At 41.5% G+C, this 24,463-nt stretch overlaps 1 protein-coding gene across 6 annotated transcripts; it reads left to right on the top strand.

Annotated features, from left to right (window-relative positions):
• The first annotated feature begins 537 nt into the window (after positions 1 to 537).
• On the top strand, positions 538 to 22,564 carry glcci1b (glucocorticoid induced 1b). 6 transcript variants are annotated; one of them, XM_080471153.1, is made up of 9 exons: positions 538 to 682; positions 903 to 1,197; positions 6,080 to 6,228; positions 14,115 to 14,204; positions 16,352 to 16,465; positions 17,219 to 17,356; positions 19,803 to 19,992; positions 20,379 to 20,499; positions 22,153 to 22,564. In XM_080471153.1, exons 2-9 carry the CDS (start codon positions 921 to 923, stop codon positions 22,469 to 22,471), a joined length of 1,398 nt encoding a protein of 465 aa, XP_080327279.1. In that variant the 5' UTR covers positions 538 to 682; positions 903 to 920; the 3' UTR covers positions 22,472 to 22,564. The 6 variants fall into 6 exon arrangements, with proteins under 6 accessions (XP_080327279.1, XP_080327277.1, XP_080327278.1 ...); XM_080471151.1 differs by having other exon boundaries at positions 16,349 to 16,465; XM_080471152.1 differs by having other exon boundaries at positions 858 to 1,197.
• Positions 22,565 to 24,463: the final 1,899 nt, after the last annotated feature.

Raw genomic sequence — 24,463 nt, 5'->3', positions numbered from 1 at the left:
ATGTTGGGCTAAAGACCACTGACTATAAGAGTTACAAACGGCAACCTTGACCACATGTACTAGCACAAAACCAAAAAAAACAAGGACTAATCAAGTGTTGCATGCTTCTACACAACTTGAGGCAGTTATTAAATGCATGTATGAACACTCCCAGCTGCAACAGTAAAACTGGGTGTGAAGCCTTTTCACTTTCAGGCATGTGTAAATTTGCCCCCAAAACAATAAATGTTAGAATGGCACAATCAAATTCTTATCAATCAAGTCGTAGCACGTATTTGATGTGGAATACTTTGTTGTGATATTGGTGTGAAATATACACATTTTTTTATACTTTTTTTTTTTCCTTTTACAAAAACAAACTTTTTTACACACAAGTACCACATCTCTGTTGTGATTGGCTGAAAGTGCGGTCCATAGACGAATTTCGACCAATCAGCGAGCTTACTGTACGGGCACAGCGGCCAATCAGGAGCGCCGGAGCGAGCAGCGTATCCCGCCCCCTCGGCTGAGCCAGTAGTCTGGCCGGAGCGCCTTGTCACTTAGCGTGAGTGGACGGGATGGGAAAGACGCCGCAGGAGCTGGAAACCACCAATTTAACGTTCCGAGAAGTATCGACAAACAACTTTTAAAGTTACCCACGCTATGGTTGCGGCTCCCCGCAGCATGTGGTAGCACCCTACAGGTGAGTTCACAGTGAAATGATACGTGTCGAAATGTCTTTTTTTTTTTTTTAAACTCCCTTGAGCGCGTGAGGGTTTTCTTCTTTAAAGGAAGCTAACGTTTTTTTGTTGCTAACATGCTAATGTTTATCTTACCACCCCCTCCCCCTCCACCACCCCCATCATCTCCTCCTCCAGAGAAACAGCACAACTTTTTTTTTTGTTTTTTTTAACGGCGATAAGAATTCATAAGCTCGGAGGATGTCGGCGCCCAGCAACTCGCTCCAGCAGCCGCGGGTGAGACGCAACAACGCAGGCTCCCCCGGTAGCTGCCGCCTGCACCCCCTCCGAGCCACGGTTCCCTACCAGCTCCTGCGCGGGGGCCAGAGCAGCCCGACGCGGCCGCAGATCCTCAACAGCCGGGGATCGAGCCCCCCTTCAAGCCCGACGCTCACTTCAGGAAGTGCGAACTCAAAGCAAAGACTGTCCCCAGAAAATAAGGAGTCGTCCTGCCCCCCGGACTCTCCAGTCTCCAGAGGTAACGAAACTTAAAAAAAAAACAAAACGCATTTGTAATAACGTGAGAGTAAAATATGCCATGTCACCACGCATGTTTGTCTAAATAGCTTTAATTGCTGGTATGTCAACTTTTATTGTTACCATGTGGTGCACAGCCATGCAATTAAACGTGACTATTCCAGCTGTTTAAAGATGAATATGATAAAGAAATATAATAATAATACCAGTGATGGTAAGCTACAATATATATATTATATTTGTGAGTGAGGCCTGTGAGCCTGGAAACACTTGCTTTGCAGAAGGAGGATGCATTAAGGGTTTAACCTATCATCCACACACAATAAGACACTCATAAACTGCCTGGAGTGCAATGTTGGCAACTCTTATTTGATATGGACTTTTGACAGGGAGAGGGGGAGGAGAGGATTGGTAGCAAGGCATGCTTTCAGTTGTAATCGGGCCACGTCACTGCTGAGCAAATGTTCAGGTGTTTCCTTTTCTGACCTCCCTGCTCACTAAACGAACACTGTGCTCCACACATTCACGCCATACGCTAAACATTACCACGTTACCTTGCACGTGGATAACAGGAGTGTGTTGTCCCGTGTCGTGCTCGGCCGATTCTCTGAAATGCTACGGAGATACCTAGAAGAAGGACATGGAAGTCCAGGTGGCTGTAAATCCATGTTTCCTAGTGCCTAAGTAAATCTTATTTATGTGACTGCCTCCTCTTGCCAAATATCGACACTGCGGCCGGTTTTTCAGTAGCAGCATCCCTTCAAAGCCAGAAGTGCATTTTTGCTGAAATATTGCTGCCTTTTTTGTACAAAACAAGTGCGTAACCACCACACACTATCTGGCAAGTGTTGGAAAGACAAAGTGATAGGTAAGCGTGAGAATGCTGCTTGTTTTTCATCAACAACTGCATCACTGCTCCCTGCAAAGGGAAGCCATTTCACCAGGCTTACCTTTAACAGAATCCTTGCCCTCTTTTCTCTGTGAAGCATGGTGGTTATGGTGGAGTTGTGTGGAATTTAATGTTTGTGACGTTCCTCACATTCCTCACTTCTTTGAATGAGGTGACCTCCAACCTTGACCAGTGTAGCATGCAAGGCAGGAAACGAAGTCTCTGCCATAACAACTGAGTAGGCAGATTCACCAGGCACGATGGTTTTTTTTCACCCGTGCCTCGCTAGCCGGCTGTGTTGATGATTCTCAACCCCAGTGGCATGCCACGCATACCTTGATCCTCTGAACAGGACAACCTCTAACCCAGGCCAGTGTCCCATGTTAGTTGCGATGATGGAGACTTGTCCTTCTTTCATGGACGTGACCTCACAGGCCAAACGCGTGTGAGAGGCCTCAGATGACAACTGTGATTGTATCAGTTGGTGGATGGCAGGAATCAAAAAATCAAGATGTTTTACCCTTATGTTTCCAGCACACATGTAGTGTAAGCATGATTTAGTCATTTTCATTTCGTTTGACTGCACTCCAGCTTGATCTAACTGAAACGGTAGGCTTTGCAATATCTCATTTATTGTTGTACTTTGAACCCATTTATGAACATAATACTTACCATTTGGTGGAAAATTCAGTGCTACGCAGTACCACATTGGTTGGTGCCAGAAAATGTCAGTGTGGTGAAGGAACACGCTGTGTTCCAATGATTTAGGGCTTAGCCCGATGATGATGGACAGAGTCAAAAGTATTATATTCCACATCGTGACCTTTTAGGCTCACCAGAGTGACATCATCCTCTTACCACAGTGTCCCAACAATGAGAGTCCCACTCTCTGTCAAAGTGCCAGCAATGCTGAAACAGCCCTGCTTCATTGTCAACCTTTCAAACTGCAGAGTAGGACCAAATCTGAACATGAACGTGGTGTCGAAATCGGTTGACCCTGGTGGAAATGTGTTCCTAACTGCCTGCGCGTAATGATTTGAAGTGCCAGAACAGTGAAGCTTAACTCAGAAATGCCAGTTACCTCTGTTGGCACATATCAGTCATTCATTTTTATACGCAATCCATTCAAACTGGTTCTGGCGGACTTGTGTAGGATGCACCGAATGAAGTTAATATTGCCAAGAAGCCATTTCCTCACCCAGTTAGGGACACATGCTAAAACTCTTGATTCAAGTTTAATGTCACCATTCATACTATGTGAAAGACTCTTCCAAGCTTGGTTTGCAATTAAAAGTCATGTTAGCTTCTAAAGTAAATGTTATTGAACTATGAAATCTGGTCAAGCCTAATTTTTCAAGCAATTTCTGTCTAATCATGTTATCAAACCAATTCTTTTAATCGACATTATGTATTATTAATAAGGTATAATCCTCCGTACCGACTTACAGAATCATTAGCAGAATCAATAAAGCCTTTGGCTGAATCAATAAGCTTTGAAAAAGTAAGTAATAACAGTTGCAAGAGAGTATATTTGTGCTCTCCAACAATAAAGTTTTCAGTTTTCTACCTTGTAGACCTTAAAACAGGAAATCTAACAAGAAGAATAAGTAATATTTGTAAGATTAGTAAAAGTGGATACTATATGAATTTTTTGCCTCTAATCTCTTAAAAGTGACTGTTTTACATACCTAAAAGGAGACCAGTCGCATTTTCACTTACGTACTTTTTAGGTAATCTTAGCAAATGCAATAAAATTTAACTGAAGTGATTTGACGACAGTTGAGACTTGAGGGACTTCTGGTAGAATTGCTCATAATAGTCCAAATCTGGTACAGTGTGATCAGCCTCGACGTATTAGCCTCTACCTTCAACAAATTTGAGTAAAAGCATATTTTGGAAGGTTATTCAGATTTTTAGTTATTATTGAGTTATTATTCTCAGGTCAAGCGTCTCTGCAAAAACAATAACAGTGTTCTGAGTACAGCTAGCACTACTACCAGCAGCAGCCATCGTTCTGTCGTGGGTTAAGTACTAACAAATTGTACATTTTATGAGAGGACATCTCCAGCTCCCCGCTGTGCTTTTTTTTTTTTTTTTTTTTTAACTGCAGCATATGTGCAACATCGCACGGAGAGTGACTGTTGTCTGATTGCTCTGTAGCACAAACTAGTGGCTGCCGACTGCATCACGTGAGGTGAAATTGTACATGAATTAAAAAAAAAATGCCAATAATAATTTAGCTTACTTATCGTGTGCATCCCTAGTTGAGACCATTTACACAAAAAACTATTCTTAAATTTTACCAGGTGTAGTTTTAAAAAGTATTAACAATTCTGGTTTCATTCAATTAAGCATATGTGAAATACTGACACAGCTATGATGCCTCTAAAATCGAGGTTATTGTGGTTTACTTTTCAACCAGTGTCGAACAGGCCTTAGAAAACTTAAAACAACGTGTTCTGCTGTGGATTAATGATTTGGACCACATGCTTGTTTTTACATTTGCTTCTGCCCTCCAGCAAATAAACCTGCCATTTATCCCTGAAAATGTGAAGTACTTTTCTCAGCAGTAGCATGTCCTATGAAGGAAAGCGCTTTTACTAAAGAGTTGCCTTTAAAATATTCCCACAATATCGCACAGACCACTTACTTGCCCCCAAAAAATCGGCAGATGGACGTCTTTGATGTCTTGGCTTCTTTCACACTGTTGCTTTTTCCTCATCAGGAGATTATTCTAGTCTGGCAAGTTGGGAGACGATGGAAAATAACCACAATCCCAGTTCTGAGAGCACTGGCTTGGCCTATATCAATATTGATGGAAATTTAGCCTGCTTCCTTTGTCTCCAATGCTTCAGGGAATTTTACTGTAGCCCAGTAAGCTTACTTAGGCAATACCTTTGGGTGGGTAGGCCTGTGTATTTTGTGAACAAAGACCAACAATGAATGGCTATGTAGTTCTACTAGGAGAGGGGTGCCTCATGTAGATAGTTTAGTCTGTGTGTGCTCATGGTAAGGCCTCAGTCTGCACTGGAAAGGAGTAGAGCGCTTCCTGCTCGTCGTTCAGTCAGATATGAAAATAGAGAAACGGTTTTTCAGTAATCATCCAAAGTGTGATTGAGGCTAACTTGGTGTGATGATGCTCTCCAGCATGTCTTTGTGTTTGCTTGTTATGTTTTCCATCTCTTCTTATTTTAATTTTTTTTCTGCGTGTCACTGCAGGAATGTTGAGTGGATACAGGCAGTATTGATGTGCATTGTGGTGTGGTTGTTTATGAGTTCTTATGTGGGTGGTGTGTGCTTAACTGCCCGAGCTCACTGCAGATTGCTCTCATAACATCAGATACTCCTGCTCAGCCATTTGCATTTGCTTCAGGCCTCGACTCTCAAATCCTCCTGCTCTCTGCTCTGCACTAATACTTGCAGGATTAGCACAAAAAAATAATTGTCCGCACTTTATAAACAAGAGGAAATTGTAAGAAAAACTCATCGTCACACGTCTAAGTAACAGCAGTAGTGCTTGTACAGAGATTAAACAAAACAAGAAGCCAGCCAACAGCCACAGCTCAATCCAAGTTTTAAATCTGTTCTTTAAGTGTAATGCACTTACATCTACTACATCCACAGCCTTACTTTTTCTTCCCAATGTAACACATAATGAAAGAAACTATGTTAAGGAAGCAAACTTGTTTTAGCATATATTCATTATGCAATTGCTTTTTTCTTGGCTAAAAATAATCAAACTGTAAGCATCCAAAATATGGCCCCAGTCCTTTGCTGCAAATTAACCAAGACAGAGATTTATGACTTACATATTCATATGCCTTGTTGAACTATTTATTATAATTCTTTTTAATCAACACCAACAGGATGGATGAACATTTGACTGAACAAATGCCTTTGAAGTGTGTTGCATATCTTCCTCACATGGTGCTTATACATCTGTGGCTCTGCTTAATTTTTTATTTAAATTTTTTTGTTCCTCTTCAATTTACAGCTGAAAGATCCAAATTACAGGTTCGGAGTTCAAGTGCCATCCGACGGGCATCTTCCCTGGATGCCATCACAGGGCCGTACCTCACAGGCCAGTGGCCCCGGGACGCCCATGGACCCTACCCTTCCTGTATGAAAGACAAAGCTACACAGGTACGTGCCATCTAGAAAATCCCGTCTTGGCTGCAGGCCTGTACGGGTTAGCCCAGAGTCCCTTTTTCTCAACACTGTAATCTTTAGCTTTAACCCCATGTAAGCGTGCTACATCACAGCCCTTTTAAGTGTAGTAATTTTTACTTTCCTCCGCCAACATGCAGGAATTTTCATATTTCACACCGATGATTAGATTAGGAGGCTGCAGATCTGAGCAGAGCTCCAGTAGTGAGTCATGTGAGGTTGTCTGTGGAAACAGTGATTCGGACTCAAGCTCCTGCAATCATGTGTGCTTTTCCCTACTTTCCAAATCTCTTCAGCAATACACTTGTATGTCGTCCCAAATGTTTTTGTCATCATTCGCATCACGATTATTTTTAGCTGCGACGTACGTGACCACAAGCGTTTGTATCTTTAGGGAATAGATGCATCAAAAGTCATGTTTGCTGCTTTTTTTTAAAATTTTATTTAATTTAATACATATTATTTGCAATCATTGTTGTTTTATAATATGTCCAATACAGTTTACATGAAAGTTATTTAGTCATCATCACACTGGATGCTTTCACTTTTCTAATCATGCAAAAAATCACATGCGGTGCCAGTTGAAAAGGAAATCATTGCAAGTTTGGAGAAGTAGAGTCAAATGGGTTAATCGGTGTATAATTGGGAGGGGACGGAAAATAAAGCTGACTGCGCAATGCGCTTGAAGTATTGTAATAATCGCAAGCTGGATGAGCTTGCTCAACATGGTTTATAAGTTGAAGTTAGTTTAAAATTTGACGGGAAAGGAAATGCCTTAAAAAAAAAAAAAAAAAAATCATAATATTATTTTAAGACCACTTTTTATGCCCCTGGGCTCCAGTGTCTGGAAAAGGCTTGAATCAAATGTTCCCTCTCATGGAAAACCATCATAATTAAAACTAGAGAAATGATTATTAGTTTCTGTCATAGTGGCTGATCATGAAGGCTACATATTTATAATCTGAAGGTTTTTGCGACTTCAGTCTGGTGGTTGGATCTGCTGCCATATAGACTTGTGTAAATAGTATGAAATTCCCCCTAAAGCACCACTAAATTACACCACTTCATAAGACCCATGTATGGATTTTACATTGAGCCTGACCAGAGTATTCCTGGATATCAGCCCACACTCACTAATCTCGCCATGTGATGGGAGGGTTCAATGCAGTTTTACTTATGAGGCGCTTTTCTCTTTTCTTTTTTCTCGGACGGTTTGCGTTATGAAAGAATATTGAATATGTATGATCATGACAAGAGCTGCTCCCCTCTTGGCGAACAGAAGCCTTTCATGTGTCTGAATGAAGACCGCCAAGCCTCATTTACATTTGCTTCGTCCCTTTAACCCCTCATTGCCTTGTGCTTCTTTGTATGTAGGCCGGGGAAGTGGTGAGAGGGCCTTGCAAGATGTCTTGAAGTGGCTGTGTGCAGAGTAAACACCTCTAATTACGGGGTTCGTGTGCAGCTGTAGAAAGACTGCACAAGTTTGGAAAATCCATCAGAGAACTATCAGGGTCCTAAAAATGTTAATGTAGACAAATGCCGCTCTCACATTTGTTTTTTTGGCAATCAAATATTAATCTCATTGTATTGACCTAGTTTTCCAGTCGGGTATAAAAGTGTGGTTGAAAGTTGCTCAAAAGTTAAATCCAATCAGGAGATTAAACTGTGAAAATGTATAATGGGGAACATATGGCAATGTTTTATTAAAGTGTGAGAGTGTGACACACTTGACAGTCCTTGAGCGATTATGTGCACAAACTCCCTCAAGGATAGTCAGAGACCACTTCCTGTTAACAAGTTATGCCTGGGCCCAGCTCTTTTTATAAGACAACAGCAGCAGAAAGCAGCACACAAAGGGTCCCTGGCCTCTTTTGTTGTGCACTGCACAAGTTGGACTCAGCCTCTCCTTTTGAGTTGTAACGTAGCCCTGCATGGAGGTGAAGTTGTTTGCACCTGTCCCTCTGGCTGTGGCGGAGGCGAGGAGAAATCCCACTGCTTACCACCTGGCCCTCGTGGCTGTACGGCCCGCCTGCCTTTTGTGTGGGAGTTGAGCAGCAGAGGGCCCATACATATGCTAATCACTGTTCCGGGATACGTCTGCATGCCCTGGGCCCTGTGGTTACAGAACACAGAGCATGTCTGTATGAAGATTAGGGCCTGGACACACCAAGCCGACCTCAAAGAACTCGCTCGGACAAAAAGCAGACTGATCAAACACTTTACGCCTCATATCTGCTGGTTAAAGTTGCACTTTAATACAATGCAAATGGCTGTGGCTGATCACCAGCTGACCACAGGCATGTGTGTGCACTCTCCACCTGCATGAGAGCAAATAGTTCATCACGATCATGGATTTGTATTATTCAAATTAGGATGGCAAAATAATTAGCTTTATGGTTTTCCTTACTTGTAATATATAGAAAAAGCTCATTGCATGGCACTTGTCCCCATTACTGTCTGTGTTGCACATGTAAAGCCTACCATAATTATGTCCAAAATTACATTAAAACAGCCAACTTTCAACCTAATTTTGTTTTACGAGATGTTTTTGTGTCCATCAATATAAGTAATTTGTTAAAGCCGTGGTCTGAACTAAACATCACAAAATCTTTTAGCCTGTCACTTTGACTTTATATTTAATTTGATTAGATCAGACTTTATTATCTCACATGGGGAAATTCGGTCATCACAGCAGCTCCACTTTAGTTAAAGATAGTTAGGATAGTGGTACATGAGAATAGATTACGTATACATAAGTAGAAACTTAAATCGATATGTATATATACACATGGAAATACAGGAGACCCAGATGTCGGAAGAATACACAGAGCAGTAATATTTACAGTACTCTGTATGTGTTTACATTACAGTGAATATTCAGCTGTGTGTTTACCATCAAAGAACAGAGCAGAGTCTCGGGAATTAAAAATGTATTTTGATAGCCTTTGCTGGTTGCTTATGGGTATAACTGATAAGATTGATTGGTCACTGCCTAAGGCAGGCTGAAATGATCAGACTACCCTGAAAGTCTAACTTTTTACTTGGCGTTTCCAGGCTGTCGGCTGGTAGACAATAATGCTTCATATCTAAGGCCTTCATATAATCCTAATGTGATCTGGTTTGTGTCGACTGAGTTTAGTAAAGCAAGCTTGTAACCAGAAATTAATTGAATCATTAGCGCCGCACAGTATATTGGAAAATATCAACAACTTTATCGCTCGGGTTGCTTCATGAAGTGCATGCAGCATAACATCTGATCCACTATGGAGACCCCTGAAAGGAGCAACATCAACACAAGTTCTTGAAGTATAGATTATCGCACACTATGCAAAGGTTTAAAATTTGTTTTCCATTGGGTTTTTCTATACCTGACACACGGGGCCTAGGACATGCCAAGTCGACTCACCATGTCTGCCTCCTCACTCTCCTCATCTTTAAAACCTACTAAATGATAGCAGTGGCAGTCTGCTCGCATGTCTCGGCACGCAATCCAAACAAACCAGCACAAATTCCACTGCAACTCTATTGAAGCCCAGTCATTATTTCCTGCTTTGGAACAGAGCTGGATTCTTGAGGATGTTGCCTGCATGTAACCCTTTGGGTGGGAATCACAATAGGAAGCCGGCTGCAGGCTATGGTAACAGAGTATTTTATCTGTGCAGCATTACATTATCAGGCTCAGCACCTGGCACACGAGTCGGTCTTCAAAGCACACAGGCGAGGGCTTGAGGTTCAACCGCTAGCGCGATAAAAGGGCTCGAGGTAAATAAAGGTGGGAGTTCTTGTTAACAGTCAGTTTGTTTGGAGGGGGTCACAGAGTCAATAAGGAAGGAAAGATAGCCCGCAGCGTTTTTAACTGTCTTGTCTCACTCTGCCTGGGGATTTAATGCACAATTGCAGGTTTAGATATCCATCATAAAGAAAAACTTAACCCCTCCTTTGCCAACATTGGGCTGTCAACTTCTTTTAAAATAGTTTGAGATGGTCTTTTAAACCAACTATCACATTTTTGTTTAGTTTTTTATCCCGACACTGCTGAAAGCATAAATAATAGTATTTATTGTTGCTCTGATTGTACAACTTTCCAATCCCAGATGTGATTAATCAGCGTATCACACATTTGTAATATGAGCTTCACAGAAATATTACCTGCTAGAGCAGAGGGCTCAAACTCAGATCCTCAAGGGCCGGTGGCCTGCATGTTGTCCATGTCTCCCTCCCCCGAATGTCCTGATGGTTCATCACCACATTCAGCGCAAAGCCAGGCAACAAGCTGCTCATTGCAATCAGCTGTGTGGAAGCACGCAGACATGGGAAACGTGCAGGGCTGCGGCCCTCGAGGATCTGAGTTTGAGACCCCTGTGCTAGATATTGAAAGGTGAAGCCATCTTGGACAAAGGGGCAGTTCACTCGTGATCGTATTTCAGCTCCTCTGTTACATAGTTTTCACAGCAGATGCCCCTTCTGAGACAACCCTTACTGGGAATTGGGGACAGCTGGATTCAAACCCTCAACCATCCTGTTGTAATCTCACTGCTCTAACCTCTCGGTCCCTCCCACAGCCATAAAATCTAAATTAATTCAGACGTCCTGGTCTTCACAGGGTTAAATGTAATTAGTAATGAAGTTAATTCAAACGTGTTCAGCAGCGTTCTGTCAAAGTTTTAGGCCTCTGTTTCTTTTGATATTTGAGAAATGGGTTTTTCAACTCGCCTGATTTACGGCCCTCAATGAGTCACATTTTGGTGCAAGTGAAAGCATTTTACATTTCATTGAGAAACGTGGTGTAGGTAGCATGCCTGCTTGACGTCACCCAACATCTGTGAGAATTTAGTTTTTCCTCAGCAGCTCAGTCCAAAACTCCACAAAGTCTGTCTGCCCTTTTCAAGCAATCTGCGTTCTGTATGCAGGGATTAAGCTTCAGAATCAAGTCTCCCAATGTTTGGCAGAGGCATCAAACGGCACAAATGGCTCCATAGGCCATGCACAAAATGTTAATGCTAAAGGCTAGCAACACATCTGCCATCCAGCGTGGCCAAGCACAGTGGTCCCTTTTATGAGAGCACAAGCCCCCATTTAATTCCCGTCCTTTTCTGGGGGGAACAAGCGCCAGCAAGCCAGTGCGAACGCCTTCACGGGTGTTCCTCATTATTCACAGTGTGATATTCCATATCATAGGGCAAGGCTTGTGTGCTAGTTGGAAAGCCATAGAGGTTTTTCTGTGTGCATGGGGTCAAACATAAGGCAGTGTGAAGACACTGACATTTAAGATGTTTCGTACTACTGTGCAGCCCGTAAAACGTCAGATGTTTGAGTACCACAGGCACTGTTGATGTGCATAATCGGGGGGGAAGTATGTGGTTTCAGACAAGCCTATGAAACATCCTCTGCCTTTTTCTGTTTTTGCATCTATTTACATAAATTAACAGTTTCCTCGTGGCTGCAGTAGATGCTTAAAAGACACATTCAATGAAACAGAACTGCCTCTATGCTCTTGGGCAGCGAATACTTTGGATATCAGATGTTTTCGTTCCGTTATACGGGTGTACCGACAACACAAAATGTATCTGTAGACACAGCATTGTACTGCATGTTTTCTGCTCATTACACTGTACCCGGGTCGAGTTTGTCGACTTTCACTATGGAAAACAGAAGTGCTCACATTCTTTACTGAAGTAGAGGTACACATACTTGTAGAAACAATACTGAAAATGTCACTGTACAAAACTGGTTGAAGTCAATTCACACACGACGTCTTAAAAACCATGTGAACTTCTCTGTGCACACTAATGCTATTGTGATCTGTTTTTCAGAATGGAAACAGCAGCTTAATTATCAGTAATGACACAGCTCATGATTCAGTTTGTGTCATAGTTTCTGTATTTAATAAAACTGGTATTAGCCTGTCTGGACTTTATTTAAAATACTCATATCATTTTGTTTTAGAAGCATGTTTATGTTTTCTAAACCGTAACAAAAATCTTTTGAACTCAACCATATATAAAGGATAAATGTTACCGTCGGCTGTTTTGATCCACTTCCTGTAAGTTTTCCTCCTTGAGGTTAAAACAAGGAAAGAGACATTTTGAAGAATGTAGGAAGTAAACCTACTTGTCGTCAAATATTGTCATCAGAAAAATTTTAATGAATGAGAATTTTCAGCTCTCTTAAGTACAGTAATAAAGTAGAATGACTTTACTTGCCACCTTGCGTACTGCTTATCAGATGTCTCCTTAATTGGTGTCAAAGCATCATTTCATAGATATTTACCTATTTTCTCATCATGTGCTCTCTATTTTGACCATTAAATGGAACTGTTAAGCTTTACTAGGATAGCATGTGAACGAAAAAGAAATTCCAATTCGTTGTATGTTTCTCAACCCAGCTTACTAATGGAAGCAATCAAACATGCAATGACTCTTGTTTTTTTCCTGTTGAATATAGTTCCATCCTCGGGGATGGTATCTCATGACTGCTTTCATTGACTCCAGATTTTCAGCTTTACTTTTGAACACGCTGCCTTCATTACTGCGTTCAACCTCATCTTTCCCAACTGCTTATCTAAACATTTTACATTCGGTGTATTGACTTGTTGTTCACATGCCGATGGGACTGTACAATGAGGTCATATTAGCCAATCATTTCTCCCAACAAGCACATTTAATGATTTATCGCATGGCTTTGTGTAAACTCGTATTAACCGACTTAGATGTGAACACACATGCCAGTTTGCATATATGCCAATGACTTTGTATAATAAAAATAGGATTAACAATAACATATAAACAAACAAATGGATAAGTACAGTGCACATTATTGATTTAATACATTTGTTTAATGCTTTAGTCTATCTAGGTTCATATTCGCATAATGAAAGTCTGTGCTTTCATTCTTATGGAAGACGTGAACAAGGTGGATTTCAAAATGGGGGTTTGGTCTTGCCCAGGGGGCGCCAGAGAGTTTCAGGGAAAAATCTGGGGAATGCTTTTTTCCCATCATTTATTCAATTTTATCATTTTACTATAACACAAGTTCTTATTTTAAAGGTAATTTGATGTTAAAGTGTAGAAAGAAAAATCGACTTCAAATTCTTTATTGAATATGCGTCTGTATTTATTTATGTCATTGTGAAGAACTTTGACCTGCATTTTATGTATAAGAGGTACTACAGTCTCTTTGTTAACAATGTTTGCTTTCCCTTCATATCGGTGTTTTTCAAAGTTTGAGCAAAGCTTTCTTTGGGTGGTGCCACTGAGCTTCATCGAGGGCACTGCAGCAGGAAACATCTCCACCATTTTTTAGCATCAGGATTTTTCCTTTGTAACTTTAAGGACAAAGCGTGGAAGATAAGCCAATGAGTGATTTCAAGACGTCTCACATTTCAGAACTAAATTTAGTACAAGTGTAATGGATCCATACATTTTTATTTAGATTAGTATTATTTCACATTTTTGCTGAACCATTGCAACAGTTGAAAACTATATAAAGACTTCCCAGCAAAATGAAGGGCATCAAACGAACATGAGAGGAGTGCTGCTTTTTATTGCCGATGGATCCAAACAGCTGTTAACAATAATGCTTCCTAATGTCAAAAACATCAGGATCTCTTGCATTCCACTCGAAATTACTGCTCGGACAAAGCATGTTCAGTGTGAGAAGTGGGTCGTCACAATGTGGTTTAAGGTGAGGGGCTCATCCTCCCACACGTTGAAACCCCCACTCACATTAACACATGTCTCTGTTCTTTAGTAGCCATTGTACTTTGTACACTATACACATCAATATCCAGAGCTGAATGTGTGTGAGGAAATGGAGTTGTGCAATATGTGGTTGTGTGTCAGCATGAATGCTTCTCGTTTTAGACTCCAGGTCTCTGGATTGACGAGGGAGCAGAACAGGGAAGTCCTCACCAGCGATCAGCCTCCTGGGGCAGCGCAGACCACCTCAAAGAGGTAGATTCACCTGACTCCGTCTCTGCTCTCCACGTCACAGCTGCTTCTGACAACAAATGCCGCAGAGAGTCTGTGGAGTGCTTTCAGTCTGACATTAAGATGGACTGTTTTCCTGGACTTGAGTGTTTTTGTCATTCCGTTGACTTAAAATGCAATTTATTTGTCAGGGTCTGAGGGCAGTCTAAATACTTCACTACTTAAGGATGGTTTCCACTCATGCCTATCAGCTGGGTTTTGGTGGCCAACCAGCCGACCACAGGCCTCATGCTCTCCAGACCACAGTCTAAATTTAACCTCCTTCTCCCCCTCTGGTCCCCACTCAGCTGCACCCTTTGCATCTCATTTTGGCCAGTTGTATTTGAGAGACAGTGCAGGAGCTCCTCTCAAGAAAGAAACGGCCATATTGTCGTCGTCCCCCCCCCCCCCCCCCCATTCAGATTACTTAAAAGCCTAGCAGATGCTCCTGCACTACAATACTTTTTTTTTTTACCAGCCCAAGAGGACTTCCAAAACATTAATGGCACACAGATGTGTTTGGATTTGTTCTAACTGAGTAGAAAAAACTTTTCACAGACTTTCAAATATGCCTTAAACCACGCATAAAGACCACAACCCAAAGCTGTATCCTATTATTGGGGCCACAATATTAATGGTCAGGAAGTTCAAGTGTGTCATAGGTTCATAAGAGACAGGCTTTGTAGATTAATACTTATATGATGATACTGATATTTCTGATGTCCTGTAGTAATATCAACAGGTGGTGAAGGAAAAACCAGAACAGACTAAATTTATTGAGTTGAGTTTCTTAAAAACAGTTTCTGGCCTTTGGACAAATAACAGGTTTATAGCACTGAGACAGATTGTTAGAATCCAATTCCTTGAATTGCATTCAAGTGTAATTGTAGCCTTGCACCCAAGCTATACCTGCTAAAGAAATTTAGTGTTCATCTTTGTTCAGGTCTGCATAATCAATAGCAAAGCACAGCCAGGAACCCCCCCCCCCAATCCTTTGAGATTACTGGACTTGTCATTATCGACTGCCACAGCCACTGTGTGAACACATCGTGCTGTATTCGAGCTCTCCAACCTCTACGATTACATGTGTAGGAGGACATCCATGAAAAGAGTGAGTTTCTTTATTGACTGTGTTGCCAGGATTACAAGATCAGCACTGAAGACCACACCTTTGTCTGCACAGTACAACTGCGGCTGTTGGGCTCACAAAGGGTATCCTGTTTTTCGGCTGATCCTGAGCCAGATGTAGAAACACCCATTGACCTAACGTGTTTCATCATCGCATTCAGGATTGATTATACACGCTCTGCTGCAGACTTTAAGACATTCTTGAGGAGTAGTTCACTTCACATCCTCATTATCCTTAATTCGTATATACTCTATATATAGTATAGGTCATTAGTTCAAAACTAGTGCCTGGGACCCCCTGGGGCTTGACAGATCACAGGGGAAAGTCTTTTCCTGCTCGGAGGTGGTTGATATTGGGTCAGAAAACAAGCAAAATAAATGAAGGCAAACAAGTAAGACACTTTCTAGAGCCTCAGGAATTGTCTGACACTCCTCCTTCATTATGTTGGTGAGAGGGAGTGTTTCCAGCAGCGTTTGGCTGCACTGTGATGCTCTGGCCCATTCAGAGATCACAGGGGTCCTCAGCCCTTCTCTAAAGAATCTGGGGTAAAAAAGCTAGAGAACCAATTGACACTATGATAGTTTATATTTCTTAGATTATGTCTTGGCCAGAACGGAACACATACTGTTGTATCTTAATAAAATGAGAACAAAGAAGAAAAGTGTCTTTTCCAGTCAAGTAGGAAAATTTCAAACATTTCATATTGAATCATGTTTGTTTTATTCTCTATAATTATAGCTTTTAAGTCATGAAAATACAAAAATGCAGTATCTCAAAATATTAAATGTTCTGATGTTTTTGTTGTATAATCAATTCTAATGATCATATTTAAGTAAAAAAAAACAACTTTGCTTCATGTTAGTTTGAGTGGGGAACTAACTGGCAAAACAATGAACTTTTATATTGTATCCTAATGGATTAATTATCCTTTGTTGGAAGTTGTTTAAAATGTGTCTCCTCCACGCTGTCATTGGCTGAAGTGATGTCGCTTTTATTCCAGCAGATTGCTAAACTGAGGCTGCAGCTGCAGCGCAGCAAACAGGTCAGCCGGCAGAGCAAAGACAGAGAGCAGAGCTCACTGCAGCCGCCACAACAGGCCCCTTCATGCCAACCACAGGTGAGTTACTCACGTTGGTACTGAGTCAGCAGCACGAACAGAGGTTCAATATCAAAGCATCAACTCCACTGATGTAAGATTTCACCCAGGCAGCAGTGATACGATCAGCTGAGCAAAATAGCATGCAGATCAAGTGGTGAACAAAGTTTTTCCACAGCTAAATATTAATTCAAGGGCAAAGTTGCTTCCTACGTTACTTAAACTGTAGGATCAAATTTTAATTTATTTTTCATTATTCGTTTGATAGTTGTAAATCATCGTCATGCAGGCTGTTCAAGTATCTGAGAAACGTCTTGAGTATGTTAAACTGATTTGATGACATTTATAAGTTTATGAGGACTTGTGTTGCATGAGTTTGACTGAGAAAGTCTAGTTAATGAGTCTCCCTTGTGACCAGTTCTGTCAAAGGGAGAAGGGAGGCAGGAGGGCAGGAATGTGTCTGGGCATGTACTTTCCACTCCATGTTGGTGGTTCATTCATTAACAGATGCCCAGCAAAGAAACATAAGCTGTGGATATGTACAGCTTTTACAACCTCCTATGATAGACAGCAATCATTACTTTACAAAGATACTTGCAATAACTACAATACTTCTGAGGGATCAGCTATAGTATTGAAATTAAACAACTGAATTTTAATGTCTTTGCTTTTTAATATGAGAGGATTGAGGGCAGCAGAGGTGTATTTACACATCTAGTATTTTGAAATGTGTGTACTTATTGGCATATTTATGACTTCTGTTGTTCTTTCTAGTACAAGGGGAATTCGTCAAACCTGAGCACAATCCCCATGACCAAACCCTTCATATGCAGAGTGCCGAGCAGCGTGGAGGGCATCAACCACGAGCTGGAAAATGTGTTTATCAGAGAGGACTGGGAGCAGGGGATACAGGTGATTTATTTTATTTTTTGAGTCCAAGTTGAGCAGCTTTGTAATCAAAGTTTAACACCACCTGATCAACATACACATCTTTTTAGTCGTTTTCACAATGACCCGGAGGTTCACCCACTTTAACCCGGCTTGGTCGGCAGCTGTGTGTCCCTGCAGAATAAAGTTATGTATATCATTATAATGCTCACACAATCAAACGAAACATGGCCATTGCAGAGGAAAGGTTAGATAGTATTGAAAATGAACTGGTAAGATGAAGGAACAAGAGAGCTTCTGCTTGACCTTTGTTTACCTTGACAAATGGAATTACTTTCACAACAACACATCATCGGTAGGGGAAAACTAAAAGAAGTGCCTCAGTGCTTGCTGGCTACAATCCAGGTATATCTGTGCAAACTGTTCTTACATCTCCAACTTAAAACTACTAAATTCATCATGAGGATTGTGACGTTCATGGTCTCTTTGTGGATGTTACAACATCACAACTTTCCCAACAGAATGACATGAGGAAGGAATGCAGCGATATGAGTATGGCTCCGTCTTCATTGTCAAATTTGTCAGTGCTTCACAGACTTCACCTTTTTCTGTGTAAAGATGACACTTCATGCTACTTCATAAAGAAAGCTGTTGTCTCCACTTTGGGGCAGACCTTTTTGCAAGAATGAATCACCGGAAACAACCTTTAACTATCGATGGAGTCCTGCTATTGCTTCACTTGGAAACCAAGAACTGCTTCATGAGGAAAAACTATACTTATGAATCAGCTTGTTAAACTGCAGGCCGGGCAGTTTTCCTTTGAATTGGCCTGCCAGGACCTGACCTATTCTTTTGTTATAAACTCTTCTCCTCTTTCATTAGTGGTTTAAATGTCAGAATTATAAGAATGTAGTTGCTATAAACAAATGTGACATATTATTCTAAGTAGTGCACCACCCATAGCAAAAATGTAGTCTTGGCTCTTAATTTCCAACAAGAGATATTTGTTTCTTTGGTTATCAAATTGTTTAAAGTCCATCCACCCATCTTCTGTACGGATTCGTCCAACTGAGGGAGGTTGAAGTTGAGCCATTCAAAGGCAGAGTACACTACAGGCAATTTTAAGAGTACTCAACAGAACCAAACTACATGTTTGAAATATTTAAACAGCTATTAGAAAAGATCTGCAGCAGTTACAAAGCAAGCATGGCCGAGCAAGCACCCATTTTAGTGCCAGATGCTTCATCCCCACGTTAAGGAGTGACCTCACTTTCAGTTTTAGCCTGAATGGTGTTTGATCTGATATTTGCCTGCAACCGGTGAGGTAACCGGAATGATCTCAAAGTGACACTCGTGCACTTGACTTCCACAACTTCGTAGTAGTCAAACCTTTTGTCAACAAACTGATTCAGAGCAGTGATCATCGTCCTGAGTCACAGTCCTGTAAACTGAAACTGTTTTGCATAGACGGGTAATTGTTGGTTTCACACTTTTGATTGGAGAGTTGTGACTCAATTGGGCTTATTTGGCACCTGTTGTCTGCTTTTTAACTTCAAATGACCGGTGTGGGGATAGTGTAACTGTAACTGAATCACATGAAAATGACTGGAGTTTAACCCTTTAAGTATTGACAGTATGTCAATGCACTCATTGTGTGTATGGTATATTGTAGAACACAAGAAATTGCATGAATGAGTTTAAAGAAGATATTTTTAGATAAAGTTGCGTGTGCTCTTAGTTTGGATCGTTTCAGGTAAACCATCCATTTTTTAGTTTTTGGCATGAGTTACAGTAATGGCATGGATCAAAAGTAACTTTCGAGGCTACGCTTAGAATTCATTCCACGCTTCCGAAGCCGCTCGCAGCATTTTGCCCCTCACAGTCAGACAGCAGGACACATATATTTTCACTCACTTCCAATGAAATCGCCCCGGGGGCAAGATGCCCCATAAATCTTGGCTGATGTGGGGCAGTAAACCTCGGCAGGTCTGTAAAGCTCCACTCTTAGAAAGTCTCACACACACACACACACACACACACACACACACACACACACACACACACACACACACACACACACACACACACACACACACACACACACACACGCTTGCATTTTTAACACTCGAACGAACGTACACACCACTACAGATTTACAGCCTCCTGTGCACCAATCCTCAGTTGTTGTTTTTTTTTCTTCTTCTGAATCAGCTGTGCCAAAGCGGAGTGCTCTGCACATCACGTTGTTCATCCACTGTCAAGTGCTACCATCTGCTGTGGTGTTTGCTTCTCCAATTGCTCTGTAAACAGAGAGACAAACACACCAGAGGCCTGTTAGTTTCTTGGAGATTAGCTGTTGCTCTTAGCAAGCAGTTAGTGGCATTACCACAGCTCACGTCTGTATTTTAAGAACACATTCAGTCCTATCTATTAACCACCCACCCACCCCCCTCCTCCTTTCGTTGCACAGGCCATGGACGTGGTCGACGGCCGCCGCGCCCCCTTCCCTCCTCATCGCTACAGCAACAGCGGGGACACGCGTGACACAGACACACAGGCCCCGTCGAGCGGCGAATCCAGCCCGTCACCCCGCCCATGCAGTTCGGACCAGCTCCAGTCCCCCGACGGCAGCCCCTGCTCCGCCGAGGACATTGACAAAGGTAGACCTGCAGGCCAGAACCAGCGGCTTTGGCCTTCAGTGCTTTAAAGTGCAGCGGTGGTTTTTTTCCTCTGCTCCGTTTCTACATGCCCGACAATTAGCGACTTCTCTTGTCAAAGCAGTATGAAACTCTGCGGCAGCAGCACGATGTGTGAAATCCCTCGTACTGAAGTGATCCCACACGAGTCAGTGTCGCTTTCACTGAACGTTTAAAAAAACAAATTATCATTTTAAAGTAATTCTATTGACACACTAGCCACCTATTTAAAAATATCAGAACACCCGTTCTGGTAGCTACTCTGTAGATCGTATATTGAATTTTTCATGTTGTTCTTAATGTAACAAAAATTACAGTCATAACGTGACGTGTTTTGACCTGTGTTCCAGACGGCGTGTGCAGTTCTCCTCTGCCCAAGTTCGCCACTTCTCCAAAACCCAACAACAGCTACATGTTCAAACGGGAACCTCCCGAGGGATGTGAGAGGGTCAAAGTGTTTGAGGAGTTGGTGTGAGTATTTGCTTTCTATTTAGTGACGTATTCATGTTTTTGAAATGTGAACTCAACTGTAACTCTTTATTGGACAAATGTTATGTGTTGACTTCTGATTGTCTTGGATAGATGGATAAATGTTGTAATTGACATAGTAGTTTGTTTTTTGTCTTGACCTGGAGGGATGTAAAAGAGCACAGCTGAATGGACACTTGGTGTTATGATAGGAATGTTTGGCCCTTTTTTCTCAGTCAAAGCATCTCTTCTTCCCTGTCAGTGAACCTGATTGATGCATTTATCTTAAAAATGTGAAAAACTGTGAAACTTGAACATCAGCACAATCTGAATTTAAACATGCAGCCAAATGATCTTGAGTCGGTGTGCTCCAGGACAGTAGTTTTCAATAACATAAAGGCAATTTTTTAAGAGACTTGAGCTTATTACAAGATTTTTATGTGATTTTTTGACACTTTAATTGAGAAGTGTCTTCTGTTATTGGCTCTTCAAATTTATACCGAAACATCTTTGAACAACTCTGCGCTAACGGTTTCATTAAACACATATTTTAGTGAGCGTCCTATAAAGCGTCCACACTATCTCGGGGGCGATTGTGTAATTGTCTGCTGTGTGTGCAGAGCAAACTGATTAATATAAAAAAGCAGAACGTACTGAACCTCTTCTCTTGAACTCTTTGACCGAAATCTTTATTTTGAACATGTGATGAAAAACAGCAGTGGCCAAGTACAAAATTAAACTAAATCAGTAAATAAATGAACAGAGTTGCATCAAAATCTTGGAAAAAGAGGTGTAAGAAAAATGATTAGCCTTGTGGGATTGTTCAGAATGTGTATAAGCAAGATGCAGTAACAAACTGATATGGTCAGAAAATAATACATTCAAATCACATCATTTGTTAAGAATCTTGTAATTTGTTTTTATACAAACTAAATTTTTGCTTGCGCAATCATGTTTTTACCATCTGAGAAGTATTTTAAAAAGAGGATCTGAGGTTTCAGGGTCCAACTTGAAAAGAAATCAGTGCAAAACGAGAAGCAACCGTTTTTTTAACAAACATTACCCTGAAGAGTTGAGACGATTTGCCCAAATAATTCCAAATCTGAATTATATGTTTCATCTTTTAATGCAGTTGAAGAACAAAATTCAACAATGAATGTTTTGTCTTTTTTGAACATATTTCTATATAACTTGTCGCTTTAGACATCTTTAAAAAGAACATCATTCTTTCTAAAATTGCATTTGTTTTCCTCAAGATGAAAATGTAACAATAGTATGAATGCATGCTTTTTAAATGTCTTTATCTCTAGGTTAGAGAGGTATTTTCTTATTGAGGATTGAGCTGTATGTTGCTCCCAAACCAAAATGACTTTGAACCTGAACTTGGAAACATGATGATATCACACCTGATTGAGTATTTTTACGTGGGCTCTCTGTTTGTATTTTAATAGTGGTGGCTTTTCATGATTTTAATGCCTTGCACTGTGAGAGGGGCGGCTCTCCAATTTTGTTATTCATTGTCTAATGATGATAAAACCCATCCCAGGAGGGATGTTGAAAGGATGTCAAAAATTCTGAAGAAACAAGAAAGTGCTCTGTGAATAAAAATTACCTTTCTATGTAAAAATACTAAGCAGAATGTTTTGTTGTCTCCAGGTCGGGCAAATCGAAAGGCTTCCCTCTCTTCTCATGTCCTGACAAAAACAAGGTGAACTTCATCCCCAGGGGCTCGGCCTTCTGCCCCGTCAAGCTCCTCTGCTCCTCTCTGTTTTCGCCCATCCCTCCCTCCTCCTGCTCCTCCGTCACCTCCGGTCTCTACGGCAACGGGGGCACGGGACCCCAGGCCACGCCCACTCTGCCCACGGCCCCTCTTGCCGCCTTCTCTGCCTCGGCGGAACGGGGCGGCGACTCGAGCAGCAGCACGGGCAGCCAGAGCCCCGACGGAGACGCGGCACAGTTCCTCCTCACCAGCTAGTCCTCAGGTATTCACAGCCACGCCACCTTACAGCTGAATCACTGCAGCCAGTGAGGTGGCACGCTACGAAAGAAAAAAAAAACAAAAAAACAACTCCTTGCACTCCGATAATCCTAACGTTAGCCAGCAGGGAGTGCCCAAGGTCCACAAGAGACTTAACGCCTGGGTGGGTAATGGTACCAGCATCCTGCTGCATGGTAGCGCGAGTCCTGCAGTCCACGGACTCTGATAGTTTGGGCATTGTTGCTGACCTTGGGCACAGCCTCTCCTCACCCATCACTAACCTCTGTACCACCACAGAACCATAACAGAAGTAGCTTTGCTTTTTTTTTTTTTTTAATTTTGTTTCGGCAAAAAGGAAAAAAAAAACACAAAAAAAAAATACATAGAAAAGACTGCTCCAAGTATCATGTTACTTTAGTGTCCGCAGTTCTATCAAGGTGAACTTAAAGAAAGAAAAAAAAAAAAATCCACAATTTTCTGAAGATTCCAGTTTATCGGAAAAAGACTCGCTATGTTATCTAACCAGCTTCGTAGCTGTTCAGTGTTCAGCAGACTAACCTCTTAGATGCTTTCATGGTTTTAAGATATTGGATTGTTGTCCCGCGTCAGTCCTGGCTCGTGATGGATTCAGGCAATCGCCCCGTTAGTTTTTTTTTTTTTTTTAAATCATTTGAATGTATATTGAAAACCAGCAGTCGCCTGAGAGACTCCACCCGACAAGCCGAGACCCAAACCTGCATTCATACGTTTGATCGCTAATAGAAATTAGTGAGCAATATGCAAATATCAGCTGTTTATTCAGAGACCAAATGACCAATCACAAAGCCCCGCCTCGTCCCCCTCCCCTCACTAACGAGAGCAGTAACTCAGGTCATGTGGAATGTACTAAGACGATGTTGCCCCTCCCCCTCCCAGTGTTTCTGACTGTCTTCCACAGAAAAACGTTCCAGAATGTCTGTTTTCTGTCACTTCCCCCCCCGAAGAGGTCGATTATTATTCCAGACTGAATGACGAGACGTCACGGCTGGTGACGGACCGTTAACCTGTTCAGGTTAGAGTTTCAGGTGCTACCACACATTCCAGAGACCGCTGTCGTGTGTCGGCCGCCACGACGAGCGACATAAGCTACACCCTCCCAAATTCTTTAATCGTGTCATTTGTTTCGCCCTTTTGTTAAGAGATGAACCAAAGCAAACTACAAAACGACGAGAGGCCTGTGTTTTTTTTAGTTTTTTTTTGTTGTCGTTTTTTATTTTAAGGACACGGGTGACACACTGTTCTTAGACTTTTCATTTTATCTCCAAACAACTCTGAAAGAGAGCGTGTTCACACCTGGTGTCAAAATGCTGCTTCAGTTGGCGGTTGATCACAATCAAGTGCTTTCAGGACCGACTCTGATCCAGTCAAACCACAATGAGCTTGTCTAGTTGTAACTGTTGTCTTCCTTGAGTCAACAGTACCGTGCAGAAGTTTTTTTTAATTTATTATTATTTTCTGATTGAAGAAAAGCTGCTGGATGTCCTCGGGTGGAATTGGCAGGAAAGTAAATGGATGTGGAAAAGTTTTAGGGTGGGGAAAAAGCAAAGCTGCTGCGCTTCTAAAACTGAATGTCATTTTATCACCAGAGAATGGAGAATTAAGCAGAGATCATCTCTTCATGTTTTCTGCTTCAGGTCTTTCTGTCCACCCTGTTGAGATGGACCACTTGTCCTTTCCACTGAAGATGTTAAATTTTTTATTTTTTTATCTGCAGCAAAATGAATAAGCCAATCAGACTCCTTCCTGCTGGTTTTAGATGTGTATTCTCCACCAGCCTGAAACTTCTGCACAGTACTGTGAATCAATACGCAGGTTTGATGCGGTTTTCATTTGGAAAAGGTTGAAACTAAATAAACAAGAGATCCATTGAACATAACAGTGATCAGAACAACTCTCAGTGAATAAAGTGACTGGATCCCTCACATTTTAATTCCAGGTGTACGAAGGTTT

This window comes from Lipophrys pholis (genome assembly GCF_963383615.2).
Source record: "Lipophrys pholis genome assembly, chromosome: 9".
NCBI lineage: Eukaryota > Metazoa > Chordata > Actinopteri > Blenniiformes > Blenniidae > Lipophrys > Lipophrys pholis.
This window is presented reverse-complemented; position numbering and strand designations above follow the sequence as displayed.

What these genes read in the sequence shown, in the direction of transcription:
- glcci1b (XM_080471151.1), top strand. Translation starts at nt 921, where the DNA reads ATGTCGGCGCCCAGCAACTCGCTCCAGCAGCCGCGGGTGAGACGCAAC. An exon ending in GCGCAGACCACCTCAAAGAG is followed by an intron (nt 14,205 to 16,348) that starts GTAGATTCACCT and finishes CTTTTATTCCAG; the next exon opens with CAGATTGCTAAACTGAGGCT. An exon ending in AAAGTGTTTGAGGAGTTGGT is followed by an intron (nt 20,500 to 22,152) that starts GTGAGTATTTGC and finishes TGTTGTCTCCAG; the next exon opens with GTCGGGCAAATCGAAAGGCT.